An 18,598-nucleotide genomic window follows, 5' to 3' on the forward strand; every position below is an offset into this window, starting at 1 on the left:
ATAGCCCCAGTGTCACATTCCATGCCTGGAGCAATGAGTATGCTATCTCATTTACAGGCGTCTCCCAGATAGTTTTCTTTAAAAGTGCCTCTTTTTTTTTCTTCTTAAAGCTGCTCGTGTTTTCATTCTTTTAATTGTGGATCTTTCAAAATCCAGCTTTTATAGATTGTTTAATGAACTTCTCCCCCCCCACCTTTTCAGTGGAAAATAATTAAACAGGTATTAAAAATAGATAAATTATTCCCCTCTAACCAACACCACCTTTTAATCTATGTATTTTTCCTTACAATACAGTGGTTGATTGTTCTATAATATTTTCAACCCTTTGTCCGTGCTCTTGTATGTTTGTGTGTGTGTTTACTTTGAAGATTTTGCTGAAAGGACATCTGTAGGAGTGTCACTGCTTGCCCCCAGAGCTGGTGAGGCTCATTTGACATAAGTAGGAAACCGAGCCTTCGGTATAATTGGCCCACTCTTGTGGAATGCTCTTCTGATAGAGATTAATCAGGCGCCTTCTATAGGAACTTTCAAACATTTGCTGAAAACTATTCTGTGCTCCCAGGCTTATGCAGAGAATTAAGAAAAACATTCTTTGTAAAAATCAGCTGCTGACCTTTTAAATTTTTTATTTTTTTGTCATTTTTTAAATCGTATTGTTGTTTTTTTAAAAAAAAAAAACACCAAATTGCAATGTACACAATTATTTTTATAAATAAAATAGATATACAAGGTTACATGTCTCCTGTCTATCTGATCTCAGTGCCATCGTTACTACTAAAAGCCCTACTAAACAGTACAGTGCTACCTTGGTTTTTGAACCATAGCTGCCAAGTTTTCCCTTTTCTCGCGAGGAAGCCTATTCAGCATAAGGGAAAATCCCTTTAAAAAAGGGATAACTTGGCAGCTATGTTTTGAACGTGTCTGCTGATGAACATTTCAGAACTCGGAACGCCGTAAACCCGGAAGTAAATGCTTCCATTTTCGAACGCACCTCGGAAGTCGAACACCTTCCGCTGAGCGTATATGTTATCTTTCTCAATTTTCTATATTAGATTTTCAGACCACCCTTTGCGCCTCGGTTTTTGAACGTTTCAGAACTCGAACGGTCTTCCGGAATGGATTACGTTCAAAAACCGAGGTACCACTGTGTTGGCTAACCCACTTTCTTTAACATTAAACTGGAGTTGTTATCAAACATCTCTTTCTTTCTTTTTTCCAAATGACTTAATTGGGATTTGGTTGTCCCAGGTTTCAGCTTCTTTTTACAAGCGCAGTAGGCTTAAAGTTTTGAAAGTGAGGCGAGAAAAGCCATGGGATGTGAACATAATAAGCAAAAGGGGAACGGTATAAAACCAGGGTTCTGGAGTTTGAGTGAAGATCAGACGAAACACAAAGTGTCCCTTGCTTGTGGGGTGAGCAGGGAGAGATAGGCAGAGCAATGTGCCCACCTTATTCGGCAGATGAAGGCGGGTGAGCGGCAGTGCCAGTACCCACCCTGCCAGCCATCACACAACCAAGCCCCCTTAACTAGCCTGCCTTGCGCCCTGCTGCTCTCTGGTGGAAGACCCTGTTGCCAGTTTTGAAGTAAGATTCAGCTGTCAGCCCGGTCAGGCTCTGTACACGAAATGGTGAGGGGCGAAGGAGCGCCGTCCTGTCCGTTGCCTCAGGCACCAAAATGTCTTGAGACATCCCTGGGGGATGAGCCTGGCTCCTTCTCAGCTTTGCAACTGAAACAGGAGATGTGCATGCCAGCAAATCCAATGCTGGCACAGCTGTCGGACTTTGCCTCCTCGCAGGGTTTCTAGTGGGCTAAGCACCTTTATTTTTTTAAAGAACCACATGAAGTTCGTGAGTTTGTTCACCGTACCGATTTTCTAGTGCAAAACTGCTCCAGAAGGTAAGAGACGTTCCTTAATGCCGTCGCTAGGAGGTGGGCAGGCAGTCAGTATCATGCACGGCCGACTTTTCCGCTTCAGCCTTGAGGAAAGGTATTTTCGGAGAATGGGACTGAATGCAAGGAGGTTTGTTTCCAGAGTAGACCTGCTGCTCTGAAAATAGGTAAAAGGTAAAGGACCCCTGGATGGTTAAGTCCAGTCAAAGGCGACTACGTATAGGGTTGGGGCGGTCATCTCGCTTTTGGGCCAAGGGAGCCGGCATTTGTCCACAGACAGCTTTCCAGGTCATGTGGCCAGCATGACTAAATCACTTCTGGCGCAACGGAACACCGTGACGGAAATCAGAGCACAAGGAAATGCCATTTACCTTCCCGCCGCAGTGGTACCTATTTATCTACTGGCACTGGCGTGCTTTCAAACTGCTAGGTTGGCAGAAGCTGGGACAGAGCAACAGGAGCTCACCCCGTCGTGGGGATTCGAACCGCTGACCTTCTGATCGGCAAGCCCAAAAGGCTCAGTGGCTTAGACCACAGTGCCCTCTGAAAATATTGCACCGCTTGCTACCCTTTGTTATCCACTGATTATACATCCTGCTGTTTTATGTACTTCTGCTTAATCAAAACATACTTGCATCCCTGTCAATAGGATCAAATTTGAACCTTTGTGTTGGAACGCAGTAGCTGTTGTTCCTGGTCCTACGTATTCTGTTTAATAGGAGTTTGTGGCAAGGAAACTTAAATATCTGTCGTTAAAGCAATTGCCACGAGGCTGATAGCCCTTTTTTGTATTTACAGGAAAAGTTTGGGTCCCCAAGCAGAAGGCTATAGATCCTGTTTTGGAAAGCGTAACTCTGGAACCAGAACTGGAGGAAGCACTAGCAAATGCCTCAGATGCTGAGCTCTGTGATATCGCTGGTAAGAAAACGAGGCTGCCTACATTTGGCTTTCTTTGTAATTATCCTTATCGGTTTGGAAGCCACCTCACTACGTTCAGTCTGTATGTGCTGTTTCATCCGCCAGTTTTGAGGTTTTTTGGGGGAGACCGTTCTGTAAGTTTGCTGCAAAAGCTGCCTCTGGACAGCACTGAACGGCTAACTCATGCGATCTCACAGATTATCTCTTCCCATCCACAGAGCAATTTTGAAGCTGTTTTTTTAAAAATACAAGGTGTGACCAGAAAGTTCGGTGAATGGTCACAGAAATCGGACAGTGAGAAATATTCAAACATACATACTTTACAGGCCTTCAAAGTAGGCCCCCTCTGATACAATGCACCATTGACAACGTACATAGAAATGTTGGTAATTTCTGGAGAAGTCCTTTTTTCGTACTGCTTTCATTTCCCTCACCGCAGCAGCAGCTTGGACGTGTAAAATGTTGGAAACTCCTGTGTCCTTTTCAGTGCAGATTTCAGTTTTGGGAAAGAAAGAAATCTGATGGGGCCTGAGCAAGAGAATATGGAGGGTGGGACAACTCCGTAACCTCAGTAACAATTTCACGTGGAATATGCAGTTCTTCCACCATCATTCGGACAGCTCTAATGCAGTCTACTCTCTAACCCTGTTTGCCCTCCAGATGTTGATGGACTGCAACACCCAGTTTCTCTGACCACCAGTATCTGAAAAGCACTTGCCTAGTGCAAACTGTCTTGGCTTATTTCCCAAGAGTTCGTATTAACACCCGACTCACTCGTCGTGACTAAAATCCTCTCCTCTTCCGTTCATCTCATATTCATGCTCATTTACTGAATCCAACCCGTTCCTTCCTCCTTAAACTGTGTCTTGTTTTTTTCCAGCCTGCTGTCTGTTCCTCCCCATATTCCCATGACATCATCCATCTCACTAGAAGCCGCAGAGGGACTGTAAGAGAACCTTGCTGGTGGCCTCGTGGCCCTGTTTAGGAATGCTTTGGTCCTGCTGCTCTGCCCTGCCGTCCAAAATGGTTTTGCTGCTTGGTCATTTTGTATTTGCAAAAAGCTGCCTGTCCGCACGGCGAGTTAGGGCTACCGCCGTAATAAGCCAGGGTACCATTTGCTTAGGTCAGGGGTGGCCAAGTCCGAAGAGACTGTGATCTACTCACAGAGTTAAAAACTGGCAGTGATCTACCTCCTCTTGGGGGGTTCAGAACAAAGTTGTTGAGATTTTTTTAGGAAGGCCCATTTTTAGGGGTTCAGGTCAGAGTTGTTGAGCTTTTCTGAGGCGGGAGGAAAGCCCTGTTTTTTGGGGGGTGAATGGCTAAAATGTTGAGCATTTTTTAGGGGAGCCAAAGTTGTTGAGCTTCTTTAGGGGGAGCCAGTGATCTACCAGTGATCTACCACAGACGTCCAGTGATCTACCGGTAGATCACGATCTACCTGTTGGACGTGCCTGGCTTAGGTGCTTTCTTTATTTACAGACGCAGATTGGCAAGCTGATCAATTGCAGCTTGCGAAGACTCAGAGGTTCAGGGCACCTCGTAATAATCCAGGCGTGTGTCCCTGTGGTCTGTTCTCACCTCCTCAGGAACAGGCGCAGTTGGTGGACCAGCTTAAACTTGGCAAAGGCACTCCTGTTGTCCCATGACTGACACCCCGGCAAGCAGGGGGGGGGGGGGAACGGTGCATTGTAAAAGCCCTATGTAATCATCTGCTAAAAAGCAGTCTGTGTCCCACATGTCTGCAAATGTGTACATGATCCATTTGGGGGCAAATAACTCTGACTTCCTCCTGCCTTTGAGTAGCATATTTACCACGGATAAGATTGTACGGTTGTGGGCAAAAGCCTTTGTTCCTTTCTTTTTGATTTCTGTACTTGAATAATGATGGCTGTCGGTAAGAAAACGAGTTTGCCTGAACGTTACTAACTGGATGCCTTACAATAATGTTTAACAGGATATTCATTTCCAGTGCATGTTTATCTGGAAGTTAAGTCCCAAGTGGGCTTATTTCCCTAGGAGGCCTATTTAGGATTGTATCCTTAGTCAGGCTTATCAGATTAGTTTATTTAAAATTATTTCAGCCATTTGAAACACTGCCCCTGATTGAGCATATATGCATATTTTTAATGGATGTTTAAAAAGAGAGAGAGAGGGTTGCAGGCAGGGCCGGTGCTAGGGTTTTTTGCGCCCTAGGCGAGATCACCTTCTGCCCCCCCCCAAAATTTCCCAGAGTTGTTGACCTTTTTTAGAAAAAATAAAAAGTGGAATAAAAAATAAAATAAAGAAATAAATGAAAATAAAAATAGAAAATAGAAAAAAATTAAAAAGTAGAAAAAATAAAATAAAAAATAAAAAGAGAGTTCCTTGGTTGTTGGTGAGGGGAAGGGGTAAAAAGCAGTCTCTTTACCTTGTCAGCTAGCGGCCTCCCCTGTTTCTGGCACGGCCTTCCCCCGCTTCCTCTGGAGCCAAATCTTGGCGCGCTAGCTGCTGGAAGGGTAGGCCCGGCTCGAGCGAGCTAGCGGAGAGGGCACCTCCAGGGCCGTCCCTAGGCCTGGGCTGGGTGGCGCAAGGCGCCAGGGCACCTGGCCATCAGGGGCGCCGAATTCAGCGGCTTCAGGTGGGCAACGGGCAGGCTGGCCAGCGCCCCCTCCATTTTGGCGCCCTAGGCCTAGTTTGCCTTAATGGACGCGCCGGCCCTGGTTGCAGGCACTATCTTTGAAGAGGCCTTTCCCTTTTTCTCCTATACTGAAGCAAAAGCCTCTTATAGAATATGCAACAAACTGACATGTAATACTCATAGAATGAATCATTTGAGATCAGATTGCAGACATGGTAAAGGTAAATTCTAAGCTGCTCTCAGGTTTAAGGCTACACAGGATGTTGCATGTTGCCAGATCATTTGCCCGAGGAGAGATCCAGCTGTTATTTAATGTACTGTATTTCTGCCTGCTGCTGAGTGCATGTCATAGAGTGAATTTCATGAACAAACTCTGAAATCAAGCCAAGTCCAAGTCTTCTCTGTTCTGACAGTAACAGGAAAACTTCACACATTTTTTTTTCCCAGGCCTTTGCAAGTTCTATAGATGAAACACATCCCAGACAAACTAGTGTCAAAGGGTGGCTACCATTTCCCTAACAGTAATTTGTTGCGGTGGGCATGCAACCCACTTGGCAGACTAGTCATTTATGACATTTTGCTAAATGGTGAGGATAATTTTGCTCCTTCCTTTGCTGCTTCCCCCAGATTCCCTCCCGATTCCCCCTCGATTTCTGAACCATTGCAGTAAACCTTAACACTTGGCAGGATCGACTTTTCACCAAGTAGCAACTTGCTGATTTGTGTATAACACTTATGGTTTAGTGCAACTTGCACAAGCTGGAAAGAGCCCAAGCAAAGCCACAGGCTCACACCACCTTCTGCATGACTGGGGAAAGGACTAATGCAGAGTTTAGTTGCACTTTCCATGAATTTTGGTTTTAAATCACAATTTCTGGTTTGTATGTAGGGATAAACCAGGATTCATGGAAAGCCATAAACCAGGACTCATAGAAAGTGGAGTGAAACTCTACAGAAACCAGTTATGCAAGCAGTCTAGAGGGGGAAGCATACGAGCCTGAGGCTTTTCTTGTACAATCATACCTTGGAAGTTGAACGGAATCCGTTCTGGAAGTCCGTTTGACTTCCAAAATGTTTGGAAACAAAAGCGGGGCTTCCTCCAGCCAATCGGAAGCCCCGTCAGACGTTCGGCTTCCAAAAATAGTTCGCAAACCGGAATACACACTTCTGGGTTTGCGGCATTCGGGAGCCAAAACGTTTGAGAACTAAGCTGTTTGGAAACCAAGGCACGACTGTACTCGTCCCAACTCATGCATGTAGCACTAAACCACAGCTTAGCGTTACAGGTAAACCAGTAAGTTGCTGCATGGTAAAAGATCATCTGTGGTCAACCAAAGTGAATATTGAGAAACATGGAATCATATCCTCTCACAATTTTGATGTAAATTGTGTTGAGTCCCACCCAGCGCATTGGATCTTCTTGCACTGCCCTCCGAGTCCACCCGAAATATGAACAACATAATCGACTTGAGTTCTTCTGCTTCAAGCTCTCTCCCCCCCCCCCTAGCCGCCTATGTATCTTGGCCAGATTCTCACTTTCCCAAGAAAGGAGTTTGGTTATTTTGCTTAACTTGTTTTGTTTTATTTCTCTCCTCTCTCGTGTAGCTATTCTTGGCATGCATACCCTGATGAGTAACCAACAATATTACGAAGCACTTGGAAGCACGGCTATAGTCAACAAGGAAGGTTTGGATAGTAAGTAAGATTCGCGGCCACATGACATGTTCTGGACACCTGAGCCAACAGGTATAATGTTACCGGTACTTGTTGAATGAATGCATATACTTAAGGTGAATCATCACCAATGTATTTTCTTGGCTTTGTCCCTGGAAGGGCTAGTGTCTTCTCCGTGATATTCTAGGCTTTTTTTAAATGAGAGAGCAAATTCCTCTCTAAAGAATGGGTGGCCCCAGGGATCATCGGGTCTACTGGCTGGGAAGGACTTCTTATCACAGATGTGGGGATCATTAGGCCCTCCAGATGTTGCTGAACTCCAATTCCCATCAGCCCCAGTGAGTATGTGAATGGTTGGGGATAATGGGAGTTGTAGCTCAGCAAAATCTGCTGGGCCAACGTTCCCCCACACCTTCCCTTTCAGGTGGTCTACTGCTGAGTAAACATTCTCCTCTTTCCATTCAGGGAAGGCCCATCTTCTGAGGAGGTTTTGATTTTTCTTTCTTTCTTTGTTGCTTAGTTCCATTTGTCTTTTAAGCGGTATAAAGGTGGCCCCGCCACTCACCAGTATTGGAGGGTATGGGACCCAGTTGGAATTCGAATCAGGGCGAAAATGCACAGGAAGAGGTACTAAAGGAGGTACTAAATCTGGGTCAAGGCTTGTGCTGCAGCGTAATGTAGGCCAGAGGTGGGCCCAGCCAGCGGTCAGGAATGACAGAAATTCTAGTACAGGCAGTGGCATTGGGAGCGGCGCAGGATAGCCACGCCTGAATTAGGAGGAAAGTTGAAAGCTTTTCAGAAATACCTGCTTGTGCATAACCAAAGACAGAATCAAAGAACATTTTCCCCCAACCACACTTGGGATGCTTTCATGGTCATATAGTGAGGCTTGTTGTGAGCACATTACACTGTTTGGTTATGTGCTAAAACTATCCCGTGCCATTTCTATGTGGATCCAATATTGGAGAATCAGATTTCCTCTTTTACTCCCCAAATGAAATGAAAGCTGGCAAAACCAGTATGGTTACCAGGAATCAGAAGCTGCAGGGCTCAAAACTGGAGTCCTGAGAGATGGGCACTAGCTTCTTTCTCACACTAGGGGAACTGGTCAGAGGAAGAGACACTGTAGGCCAGGCATCCCCAAACTGTGGCCCTTCAGATGTTTTGGCCTACAACTCCCATGATCCCTAGCTAACAGGACCAGTGGTCAGGGATGATGGGAATTGTAGTCCAAAACATCTGGAGGGCAGAAGTTTGGGGATGCCTGCTATAGGCCTTTTCTTTGTTTATTTGTTATCCTTGTCACACTACCCTTTCCCATGCAGGCATAATCAAGCCCACACAATATAAACCAGTTCCTGATGAGCCCAATGCAACAGATGTAGAAGAAACCTTGCAAAGAGTGAAAAACAATGATCCAGACCTTGAAGAAGTTAATCTCAATAATATAAAGGTATGAATTCCTTCCATTCATCAAATAGCAGAATGAATGTAAGCTGTGCATTATGGTAAAGGTAAAAAGGTAAAGGACCCCTGGACGGTTAAGTCCAGTCAAATGCGACTACAGTATGGGGTTGCGGTGCTCATCTCACTTTCAGGCTGAGGGAGCCGGCGTTTGTCCACAGACAGCTTTCCAGGTCATGTGGCCAGCAGGACTAAACTGCTTCTGGGGCAACAGGACACCGTGACGGAAGCCAGAGTGTATGAAAATGCTGTTTACCTTCCCGTCGTAGCAGTGCCTATTTATCTAATTGCACTGGCATGCTTTTGAACTGCTAGGTTAGCAGGAGCTGGGATAGAGCAACGGGAGCTCACTCCGTCACTGGGATTTGAACCAGCGACCTTCTGGTCGGCAAGCCCAAGAGGCTCAGCGGTTTAGATCACAGCGCCACCCGCAAGAGCATTACAGTGAAGCCTGCACAGGAGAAATACCTACAGATCATGTCACTGGCGTAGGCCTGGTCTACACAGACAGTAGAATGGACTGATCACATTTTTTAATGCTGTGTTTTCCTCAGTGTGTGTAGTTATGATGCCCCCCCCCCCAAAAAAACAGAACACACTGCCATTGACTGCATGTTTCTCTTTTGAAGGACATTCCCATACCAACTTTAAAAGCCTATGCTGATGCTCTGAAGAACAACTCGTATGTGAAAAAGTTCAGCATAGTAGGAACAAGGAGCAATGACCCTGTCGCTTATGTAAGTATTAGACAGATTACTTTCAGCTAATCTTCTCGGGGAAGTGTTTAATGGGACTGTCTCCTTTAAAGACGGCCTACTGGATGAAGAAGTGTCAACATGCAAGTCGTGTGTGAAAGATCTCTTTCATAAACTGGAAATCAGGTTATGGCAGCAAATGGAGTTACTAATAGTTCGAATGATTCAAATTTTTCAAATAGTCTCTTATGGATAGATTTATTTCTTGAAGTTTATATGCCAGGTGAAGTTACTCTAAGCTACCAGAACACGTTGACTTTAAGACTATTTGCTGAAGAATTTTCGAAACAGGGCCTTGTCCTGGTGCACTAACTTCACCTGGCATATAAACTTCAAGAAATAAATCTATCCATAAGAGACTACAGTGGTGCCTCGCTAGATGAATTCAATTCGTTCCACGGGTCTTTTCTTATAACGAAAAATTTGTCTAGCGAATCCCATAGGAATGCATTGAAATTTTTTTTGCCCATAGGAACGCATTAATTGAATTTCAATGCATTCCTATGGGAAACCGCGATTCGCTAGACGAATTTTTCGTAAAACGAATTCATCTAGCGAGGCAACCTCCGCTAGAAAAAAACCTTTCGTTAAGCGGAAATTTCGTTAAGCAGGGCATTCGTTAAGCGAGGCACCATTGTATTTGAAAAATTTGAATCATTCAAACTATTAGTCCAGCACAATTTTACTTTTGTGGCCAGAGTTCTTGCCTTCTACAATTTTTTGTGTAAGCTTCGATCAAGAACTCCAATTTCTTTAGCAAATGGAGTTAAGCACACGGCCCTGGCCTTTTTGGGTCTCTGCAGTCATATATCGAAAAATCTCAGGAACTGTCCCAGGCACCGCAGAATACCTGTTTCACTATTGCTTTGGTCTGATACAACAGCAGGAATCTTAAGTTCTTACAACAATAAAATAAGCTTTCTAGTTACTGATGATGAACTTATTACTTCTTTTGTTTATTATTATTTATGAAAGGCATTGGCAGAAATGCTAAAAGTCAACGGTGTATTGAAGAGCTTAAATGTGGAATCAAATTTCATTTCTGGATCGGGAATTCTGGCACTCGCAGAAGCACTGCAGGACAACACGACACTAATTGAGCTCAAAATTGACAACCAGGTAACATAAAAATCCATGTCCGTTCTGTTATACAAGGAAGCACAAAATAAAAAGTTCTGCTTTATGCTCAGAAGAAAAACAGAAATGTTGCATGGGGAGAATTACATAAGTGATACATATTTTGTAGACTGTATGCACAGGTAAGGGATGAGGCAAATTCATCCAGTGAAGACAGGCCTAATGGCTGCACTTAATGCTGAGCCGTACTTTGTTTTAACCATGGTTGATTCAACAAACCATGAGCCATCTCACATCTTGGCAAAGAAACCATGTTTTATTTCTCCTAAGCTTGGTTTGCTTTTCAGATGCTCTTGCTTCATGCCTTTGAAGCATCTGGGTTGTATGACTGAGCAAACCATGGTTAAGCAAGGTTTTTGGGTTCAAATATGACACCAAACTATGGTTAGAAAAAACCATGGTTTGTAAGCAAACAGTAAACCATGGCTTCACATTCTGGTTTGTTGACAGGAAACAAACCATGGTTAGTCTGGTAGGCTGGGTTCAAACATACCATTGTTAGGCTAAAGAATCACTTAGCAATAAATGTGAGCCATGCCAATGTAAAAACGAGAACTCAGCATGACTCTGAGTCCAGCTTCCTCCCAGCTTTACAACTGAAATGACTTGCATGCATTTCATTCCAGTAACTGAAGCGCTGGCTCAGCTGTCTGACTTGTGCCTTCTCTCATGCTTCACCAAAGCAGTTTACTTTCTTGAATTATTACTGTTATAAAGTGCGGCCTGAGAGCATAGATCCATTCAGCCAGTTAAATGCTTATTATTTGTAGCCAGTGGCCGTTGCAGTATAATTCACAGAAAACAAACAAGGCAATCCATGAGTGAGTCAAAACATTTATCAATTTTCAGAACTGCAAATCATTAAAACTTAAAACTCTGTAATTACACGAATCGCTTAGATTTTTTTTCAAAAATCCTTTTGACTGCCAACATTGTTTTGGGTCAAAGCAAGTAGCTTATGACTTTCTTGCAGCTAGTGGATATAAGGGGGGGGGACATCACTATATCAATCACCTAATTTTGAAATCATCTGGCTGACCTTCTAAAAAGAATTTGCTGGGTGACGTGTATCAACAGCAATACAGGATATAGCACACATTGTCTTCTGAACCCACAAAGATACCAATTGGTTGGCCTATTAAGGAGATTATTCTTGGGGCATAGTTTGAAATCTGAGGTGAGCTTAATTTCAGTATGCTTGGAATTCTCCATATATTCAAAGTCCATTTTGGCTGCATCAGCAAAAAATTCTTCACTGACCCTCCCAAAGTATAAAATCATAGAACTGCAGGGCTGACCTGTCTGCTAAATGAATAAAAGCTTCTAGCAAGGTGCCTACACATGAGTATACTCACGCAGTGAAAGTGTGATGGACTGTGACCTTTAATTGTGGAGCTGAAGTAAGAAATCGTCAAGATGTGGGACGGGGAAGTAAAAACTGAATGGGTTCCTGTACTAACCCTTTTTCCTTTTCCTTTCTAAAATAAAGAGCCAGCCCCTAGGCAACAAGGTAGAAATGGAGATTGCGAGCATGTTAGAAAAGAACGAGTCTCTCTTGAAGTTTGGGTATCATTTCACTCAGCAAGGCCCCAGGCTTCGCGCGTCCAATGCCATGATGAACAATAATGACCTTGGTGAGTTGCTTTCTCCAGGTGATTGGGCTCCTATTTGTCTTATTTCCTTGGGTCTGTAAAAGCAGCTGTTGTGCCCAGAGGTGGCACGAATTCCTGCCTCTGCCCCGGCCAATGCGGCGCTGATATATTGTCTCTTTAGCAGACAGAAGAGGTTGCTTTCCTCGTATCTCGTAGCAGTAGTAAAACACTGCATCCCAACACAATAACAATCAACAAGTGCTGGTCAAGACTTAATAATCAACCCCTCGGGTGCTGTTGAATGCCTGGAAGTAAAGGAATATACCAAAATCAACACCAACCAAAATTACCACCTCCCACATTGCCATCCTCCAAACTTCTCTGTGGGGGAGAGGGGTGCTCCAAATTCTGTTTGGTGCCCTCATTTCCCCTAGTTGCTGGTGCTTCAGTGCCATTTTTCTAACACTTCCCCCCTTTCCTTGCTCGTGGTTGATCCCAGCCAATTGGGGAACATGTAGTGAGTTGATGATGTGGCAACCCTTCGTGGCTAGTCAGATTTGGTTCTGTGCTGCAACCACAGAGGGCAAAACAAGTCAAGTCAGAGTGAGGGTTGCCCATCCTGAATAAACTGACTCCCTTGAAGCTTTGCTGAATTATTTTGAAAGTGGGAGGGGGATGTTGCCAGAACTATTTAAAAATATACCCTAAACATTGGGGTAAGCCCTGTGTGCATATCTCAAGCTGCTATATATTGAGGCAGAACTTTGATTCATTGTCTACTTTGAGTGACAGCTGCTCTTCAGGGCCTCAAGCAGAAATCTTCCTTGGTTCTCTGCGATCCCTTAATGGAAGATGCCAGGAACTGAATCTGCACCTGAACCATATACACTTCATACGCAGGGCGCACAAGCTCTCCGTATCTCTGTTCTATGAACAGTGGGATGTCTTGAGGTCCTGAAGACTAGCATAGTGCCTCAGCTGTGATTGTGGGCGATCAAACCTTTTTAAGCAGCTGCTGTGCAAAAGTTAGCTTGTCTATTGCGATATTTATTTTATATTGCGCTTCTGGTTGATGGTACCGTTGGCTGAGTTGGTGCAATTGCACAGATTAGTCCAACTTCACGCGGGACAAAGTTGTTACTAATCTAAGCTTTGCAGTCCAGTATTTGTGGGAAGAGCAGTTGTCAGTTTGGCTGGGAACTTCTCAGAGTTTGCTTCCGTGGTGGCAGGAGCTGTGCAAAAGATATCTGACTCAGTTCTTATTTGCAGCTCGTATACATCGATGTGATGGCCTCTGGCATAACACCTCACCCCCGGAACTGGAAGATGTATAAGTATAGATTCTTCCCTCACCCACTTTCCTCTTGGCAATCACTCTTTTTCGTTCGTGGGCTTCAACTCACAGTGCCTTCCTGCGACTCCACTTGGTTTTTACTGTCTCTTTTCAGCTTCCGTCATGGCTTTGCTATGGATATGTTTTATTCTTTGGAAATACCTTCATCTGCTCTGTTACAGGGAGTGAGGTGTGGGGAGAGAGCCACCTCTTGCCTTCATTGTAACATGAATGTGACCTGTTCTCTTTCAACTTTTTCTTCTTCCCGGTCTTATTCATCAGAATGACTGAAAACTAACTCTTTTGGAAGCAAATACGTTTTAGAGGTAGAACATCAACAAAGGGTAGCCTGTGATTTCAAAGGGGGAGAACTTGTAGTGTGTGTGTGTGTGTGTGTGTGTGTGTGTGTGTGTGTGTGTGTTTAGAGGGATTCATTCGTGAGGTGAGAGACGCTTATATCTTCCTCTTTTTATATAAAGAAGCAGTAAAGGTTCAAAGGATTGAATAAAGGTATGCCCATACAATTGGCGTTGGTACTCCCCACAACAGGACAATGGGAAACATGCCCCCCAAAAGGGCAACAAACTCCACACACATAAATGTCACCACAGATGAGTGTGCTTATATCTCAGATGGGTGTGCTACCCATCTCAGCCACTAAGAAGCGGCGGTATGGCTGATTCCCTTCTTTAGAGCAGTTCTAGATTCAATTGAGCCAACATTTGCTGGGGACTGGATTGCTGGTGAACAGATTATGTTTTCAGGTGGCTTTGAGAGTGATAGGAGGAGCCATTACCGTCTACCGCTAGACCGGTGACTGGGAGTGACCGCCGAGACCATATAACACCGGTCCTGAAAGACCTACATTGGCTCCCAGTACATTTCCGAACACAATTCAAAGTGTTGGTGCTGACCTTGAAAGCCCTAAATGGCCTCGGCCCAGTATACTTGAAGAAGCATCTCCACCCGCATCGTTCAGCCCGGACACTGAGGTCCAGCGCTGAGGGCCTTCTGGCAGTTCCCTCACTGCGAGAAGTGAGGTTACAGGGAACCAGGCAGAGGGCCTTCTCGGTAGTGGCGCCCGCCCTCCCATCAGATGTCAAGGAAATAAACAACTGTCTGACTTTTAGAAGACATGTGAAGACAGCCCTGTTTAGGGAAGCTTTTAATGTCTGATGTTTTATCGATTATTATTATTAATTCTGTGGGGAGCCGCCAGGGTGGCTAGGGAAACCCAACCATATGTTTTGCTCTGCAAGCATCCCTTTTCTAACAGCTTTGGCAGGTGTGTTTTTTAAAGGAAATAAAAACCTGGAAGGCCTGTTTGGCTAATAACCAGAGCAAAACAGGGAAGAGGGGAGAGAATGTGTGCATGTACCAAATAGCTTCACCATACAGTTTTTGAACCTCGGAAAATCAGTCATCCTTACGCAGCCTTAGATATATTGAAGCTAGCTCTTCAAGCCCATGCACCTTAGAGCCAATTCTGCCCTGTTGCAAGCACGGCGTTGGTTAGAAAACCAAGTCCTGGAGGGTCAGGACTTGCGGCAGGTCCTTAAGACCTGATGTGAGAATTCATTCTTGTGTACCACCTCTAGCTCTGGCCTAAGGGTGGCTCTGCAGGGAGACTAGGCCAACCAGTAAGGAAGCCTGTCGACACTGGTCGTTGGCCAGAGCAGATCGCTGCACCCACCGAAAAAGTTTCCAGGTCAGGCTTGTTCACCAGCCTAGGCAACGAGAATACTCTGGCTGTTCCTGAGAAAGGACTGCCTTCATTTTTGTCTTTTGTTCTGTATCATTTGACAGTCCCCAACTTGTGTCGTGCCACACAAAACTGCTAACAGGTATTTGCAGAGACCTGCTTGGACTCCTCTGCGATATACATGTGACTGGTTCTTCCTTCAGATGTCCCTCAACAATGGAAACCTGCAGATTTAGGCCTTAATGCAACAAAAGAAAATCCTGCTGTCCTGCTACATTCTCAGACCAACATATCTGTCTTCTGTGCCTTTTGCATTCAGTAATAGCACATGGCTTAACTAGCAAGACTTAATCTCAGAGTCTCCCAAGGCCTGTTCCGTGTTGGACCCCAGCCCCCAGCCCCTGGCCCTTTCACAGAATAGAACAACTTTCTAGGGTTTCTCAGCTGGGAGGCAAAACAGTTGAGCCATATCCCATTGCATATTACACTGCAATCTTCTCCACACTTAGCTGGGAACAACTGCCACTGAGGTTTATTATAGAGATTACTTCTGAGTAAACATTTATGGCAGGCACGTCCAACAGGTAGGTCGTGATCTACCAGTAGATCACTGGCTCCCCCAAAGAAGCTCAACAGGGCTTTCCTCCCTAAAAAAAGCCGAAGAACTTTGACCTGAACAAAATGGGGTTGTTTTTAACTCTGTGAGTAGATCGCAGTCTCTTTGGAGTTGGCCACCCCTTATTTATGGGATTGCACAGTGAATGTGGCTAGCGGTCATTCCTTGGAACTGTAGTACAAGGGGCAGTGGTGGAGTATCGAATAGAATTCCTCAAATTAAGATTCCTAGCATTCTTGAGCGATGGAGAAAGGCAGTCTCGAGCCAATATTAATTTGCGGTGTAGAAAGGGCCTTGCATGGATGTCACCATGAAATTGCCGCCTTGGTTTAGATCAGGCATCCCCAAACTTTGGCCCTCCAGATGTTTTGGACTACAATTCCCATCTCCCCCGACCACTGGTCCTGTTAGCTAGGGATCATGGGAGTTGTAGGCTAAAACATCTGGAGGGCCGCAGTTTGGGGATGCCTGGTTTAGATTGTTTCCAGAGGAGATTAGCGGATTTATTACCACAGGTTTTACACACAAAACGTTCTTCTGTGTGAAAGAAGTGTTTGAGAATTTATAACAGGCTTCCCCAACCTCAGCCCTCCAGATGTTTTTGGCCTACAGCTCCCATGATCCCTAACTAGCAGGACCAGTGATCAGGGATGATGGGAGTTGTAGTCTCAAAACATCTGGAAGCCCGATTTAGAATACAGTGGTACCTCGGTTTATGAACACAATTGGTTCCGGAAGTCTGTTCATAAACTGAAGCGTTCATAAACTGAAGCGAAATTTCCCATTGAAAGTAATGGAAAGTGGATTAATCCGTTCCAGATGGTCCGCGGGGTACTTAAACTGAAGCGTTCATAAACTGAAGCGAACTTTCCCATTGAAATTAATGGAAAGTGGATTAATCCGTTCCAGATGGGTCTGCGGAGTACATAAACTGAAGCGTTCATAAACTGAAGCATGGGTGTAATTGGTTCCGGAAGTCTGTTCATAAACTGAAGCGTTCATAAACTGAAGCGAACTTTCCCATTGAAAGTAATGGAAAATGAATGAATCCGTTCCAGATGGGTCCGCGGCGTTCATAAACCGAAAATTCATAAACCGAGGTGTTCATAAACCGAGGTTCCACTGTATCTCTGGAAACGGCCTGCCCCCAAACCGGACAGGCGCATAGCAGCTCTTTTACCTCAACTGTATTTCTTTTCCTTTTCAGTGAGGAAGAGGCGGCTTGAGGACCTGAATGGGCCCATCTTTCCCAAGTGCCGGACCGGAGTGTAGCTCTTGGCTGTGCCGATGGCACTGGATTGAGAAGTCTCATGCTCGCACTGGATTGCAACGCTTTGGTGTGGAGCAAACAGTGCAGAGAATTTGTGGTGCCTGCTTTTTTCTTCTTCTTCATACGACACCCTTGTGCACTGAAGGTTTAAACGAAATAGTGATTGTAGGCAAAGGCCCGTATTATCATTGTGTGGAGAATGACATTTTCTTGTTTGTTTGTTTGTTTGTTTGAGTAATCCAGTTTGAGCCTGTTTACAGTAAGGTGCTAATTTTGGGTTCTGACAAAACAACATCATAGCACAAAGATGGCTTCAGCTGATAGACCGTAGCTTAATTTTGGTATGGGATTTTTGTGTGCGGTGTGATATGCATGAGTAGTTGACAACAAGAAAAGGATGCGATGCTACTCTGCAAATGTAGCAGAAATGTTAAAAAAATACTTTTATTTTTATTTTGACAGTCTCCAAGAATTAGAAAGAAGCTACTAGTTTGACAGCATTTCTATCAACCCAGTTTGCATTGCTGTGTTTTTTTTAAGGACTTGTGAAGTGCAGTCGCCTAATATCCACAGCCCTGCATTGCAACCTAAGTTTATAAAGCATCTGTTAATAAGTCTCTACACACCCACCCAACAGAAAGAATGTAAGGCCACTCTTCCCCCTCCCCCCAGCAATAGTCACAAGAAGACAGCTGCCGACTGGGATGACGGTTGTTTTTCTCCTGCAGAAGAATCAAAGACCTTAAAACAGTGAATTTGCACATGTTGGTTCTCTTAAAAACATCTTCTAATAAGCACAAGGAAGTGTCGAGGCTCTTTATTCTTCTGAATGGCTGCTTTGTTTATTTGTCACACTTCTGTTTCAAGAACTGCCCTCCCTATCGTTGCCTTTGATCAAATGGGTCTAGGGTTGCGGGACTCAATAGAGGACAGGACTTCTGTGCCTTTAATTGCCCTGCTCTCTTTTGAGTCTGGAAACCTTAAAGAGAAACCAGCAGACCCTTTGCTTGGAAATTAAGCAAAGGGTCTGCTGGTTTCTCTTTAAGGTTTCCAGACTCAAGAGAGAGCAGGGCAATTAAAGGCACAGAAGTCCTGTCCTCTATTGAGTCTGGCAACCCTAAATGGGTCTTCTGCCAAAGGAGAAGGGTGTTGCCTGCCTGGGTGCAAAATCTCCTTGGCGGTGTCACAATATGCCCCATCAAAGAACCCCCCCCCAAAAAAAAAATCAACATGAAAGAGGGGCAGAGGTTGATGCTGCCCTTAAAAGCTCAGGCTCTGAGGAGCAGAGATTGGCTCAGGGCCCTTTCAAACATGGCAAGGCACCCTTTGTGGAACTTATTAAAACGAATGGCAGCTTCAATGCAACACTACCTGGTCTGTTGCAGCCAGCCTTGTAATGTTGCACTGCTTGTAAATTACCCCTTAATAAACCATTGCTCATAATAACAACCTTGGCTGAAAATAGATACTGGACCATTCCTGCTAGAAGAATCAGAATCTGATTAGCGCCTTGTTAGGCTCTTTAAACCCTGCATCACATCTCATAGCCTAAAGGAAAATATGCCACATCTTGTCTGCCAGCTTCTCAAATCTTTCCTCCTGCTTGCAGATCCAGGAGTCCAGAGGGGT

The 18,598-nt window shown here is 44.6% G+C and overlaps 1 protein-coding gene across 3 annotated transcripts in view; it reads left to right on the top strand.

The window, feature by feature from the left end:
- The window catches only part of TMOD1 (tropomodulin 1), a 38,715-nt gene extending 20,810 nt beyond the window's left edge, over window positions 1-17,905 (top strand). Inside the window, exons 4-11 of one of the 3 annotated variants that reach the window (XM_035141178.3) lie at window positions 2,690-2,809; window positions 7,032-7,121; window positions 8,426-8,553; window positions 9,194-9,301; window positions 10,295-10,438; window positions 11,946-12,090; window positions 13,318-13,376; window positions 16,907-17,769. In XM_035141178.3, coding sequence (XP_034997069.1) covers window positions 2,690-2,809; window positions 7,032-7,121; window positions 8,426-8,553; window positions 9,194-9,301; window positions 10,295-10,438; window positions 11,946-12,090; window positions 13,318-13,376; window positions 16,907-16,909 — 797 coding nt within the window. In that variant the 3' untranslated portion in view covers window positions 16,910-17,769. Of the gene's footprint in view, window positions 1-2,689; window positions 2,810-7,031; window positions 7,122-8,425; window positions 8,554-9,193; window positions 9,302-10,294; window positions 10,439-11,945; window positions 12,091-13,317; window positions 13,383-16,906 lie in introns of all 3 variants that reach the window. The other 2 variants (XM_088658315.1, XM_035141177.3) reach the window with 2 other exon arrangements.
- The last annotated feature ends 693 nt before the right edge of the window (window positions 17,906-18,598 follow it).

Source organism: Zootoca vivipara, chromosome 15, assembly GCF_965207765.1.
Source record: "Zootoca vivipara chromosome 15, rZooViv2.hap1.1, whole genome shotgun sequence".
Lineage (NCBI taxonomy): Eukaryota > Metazoa > Chordata > Lepidosauria > Squamata > Lacertidae > Zootoca > Zootoca vivipara.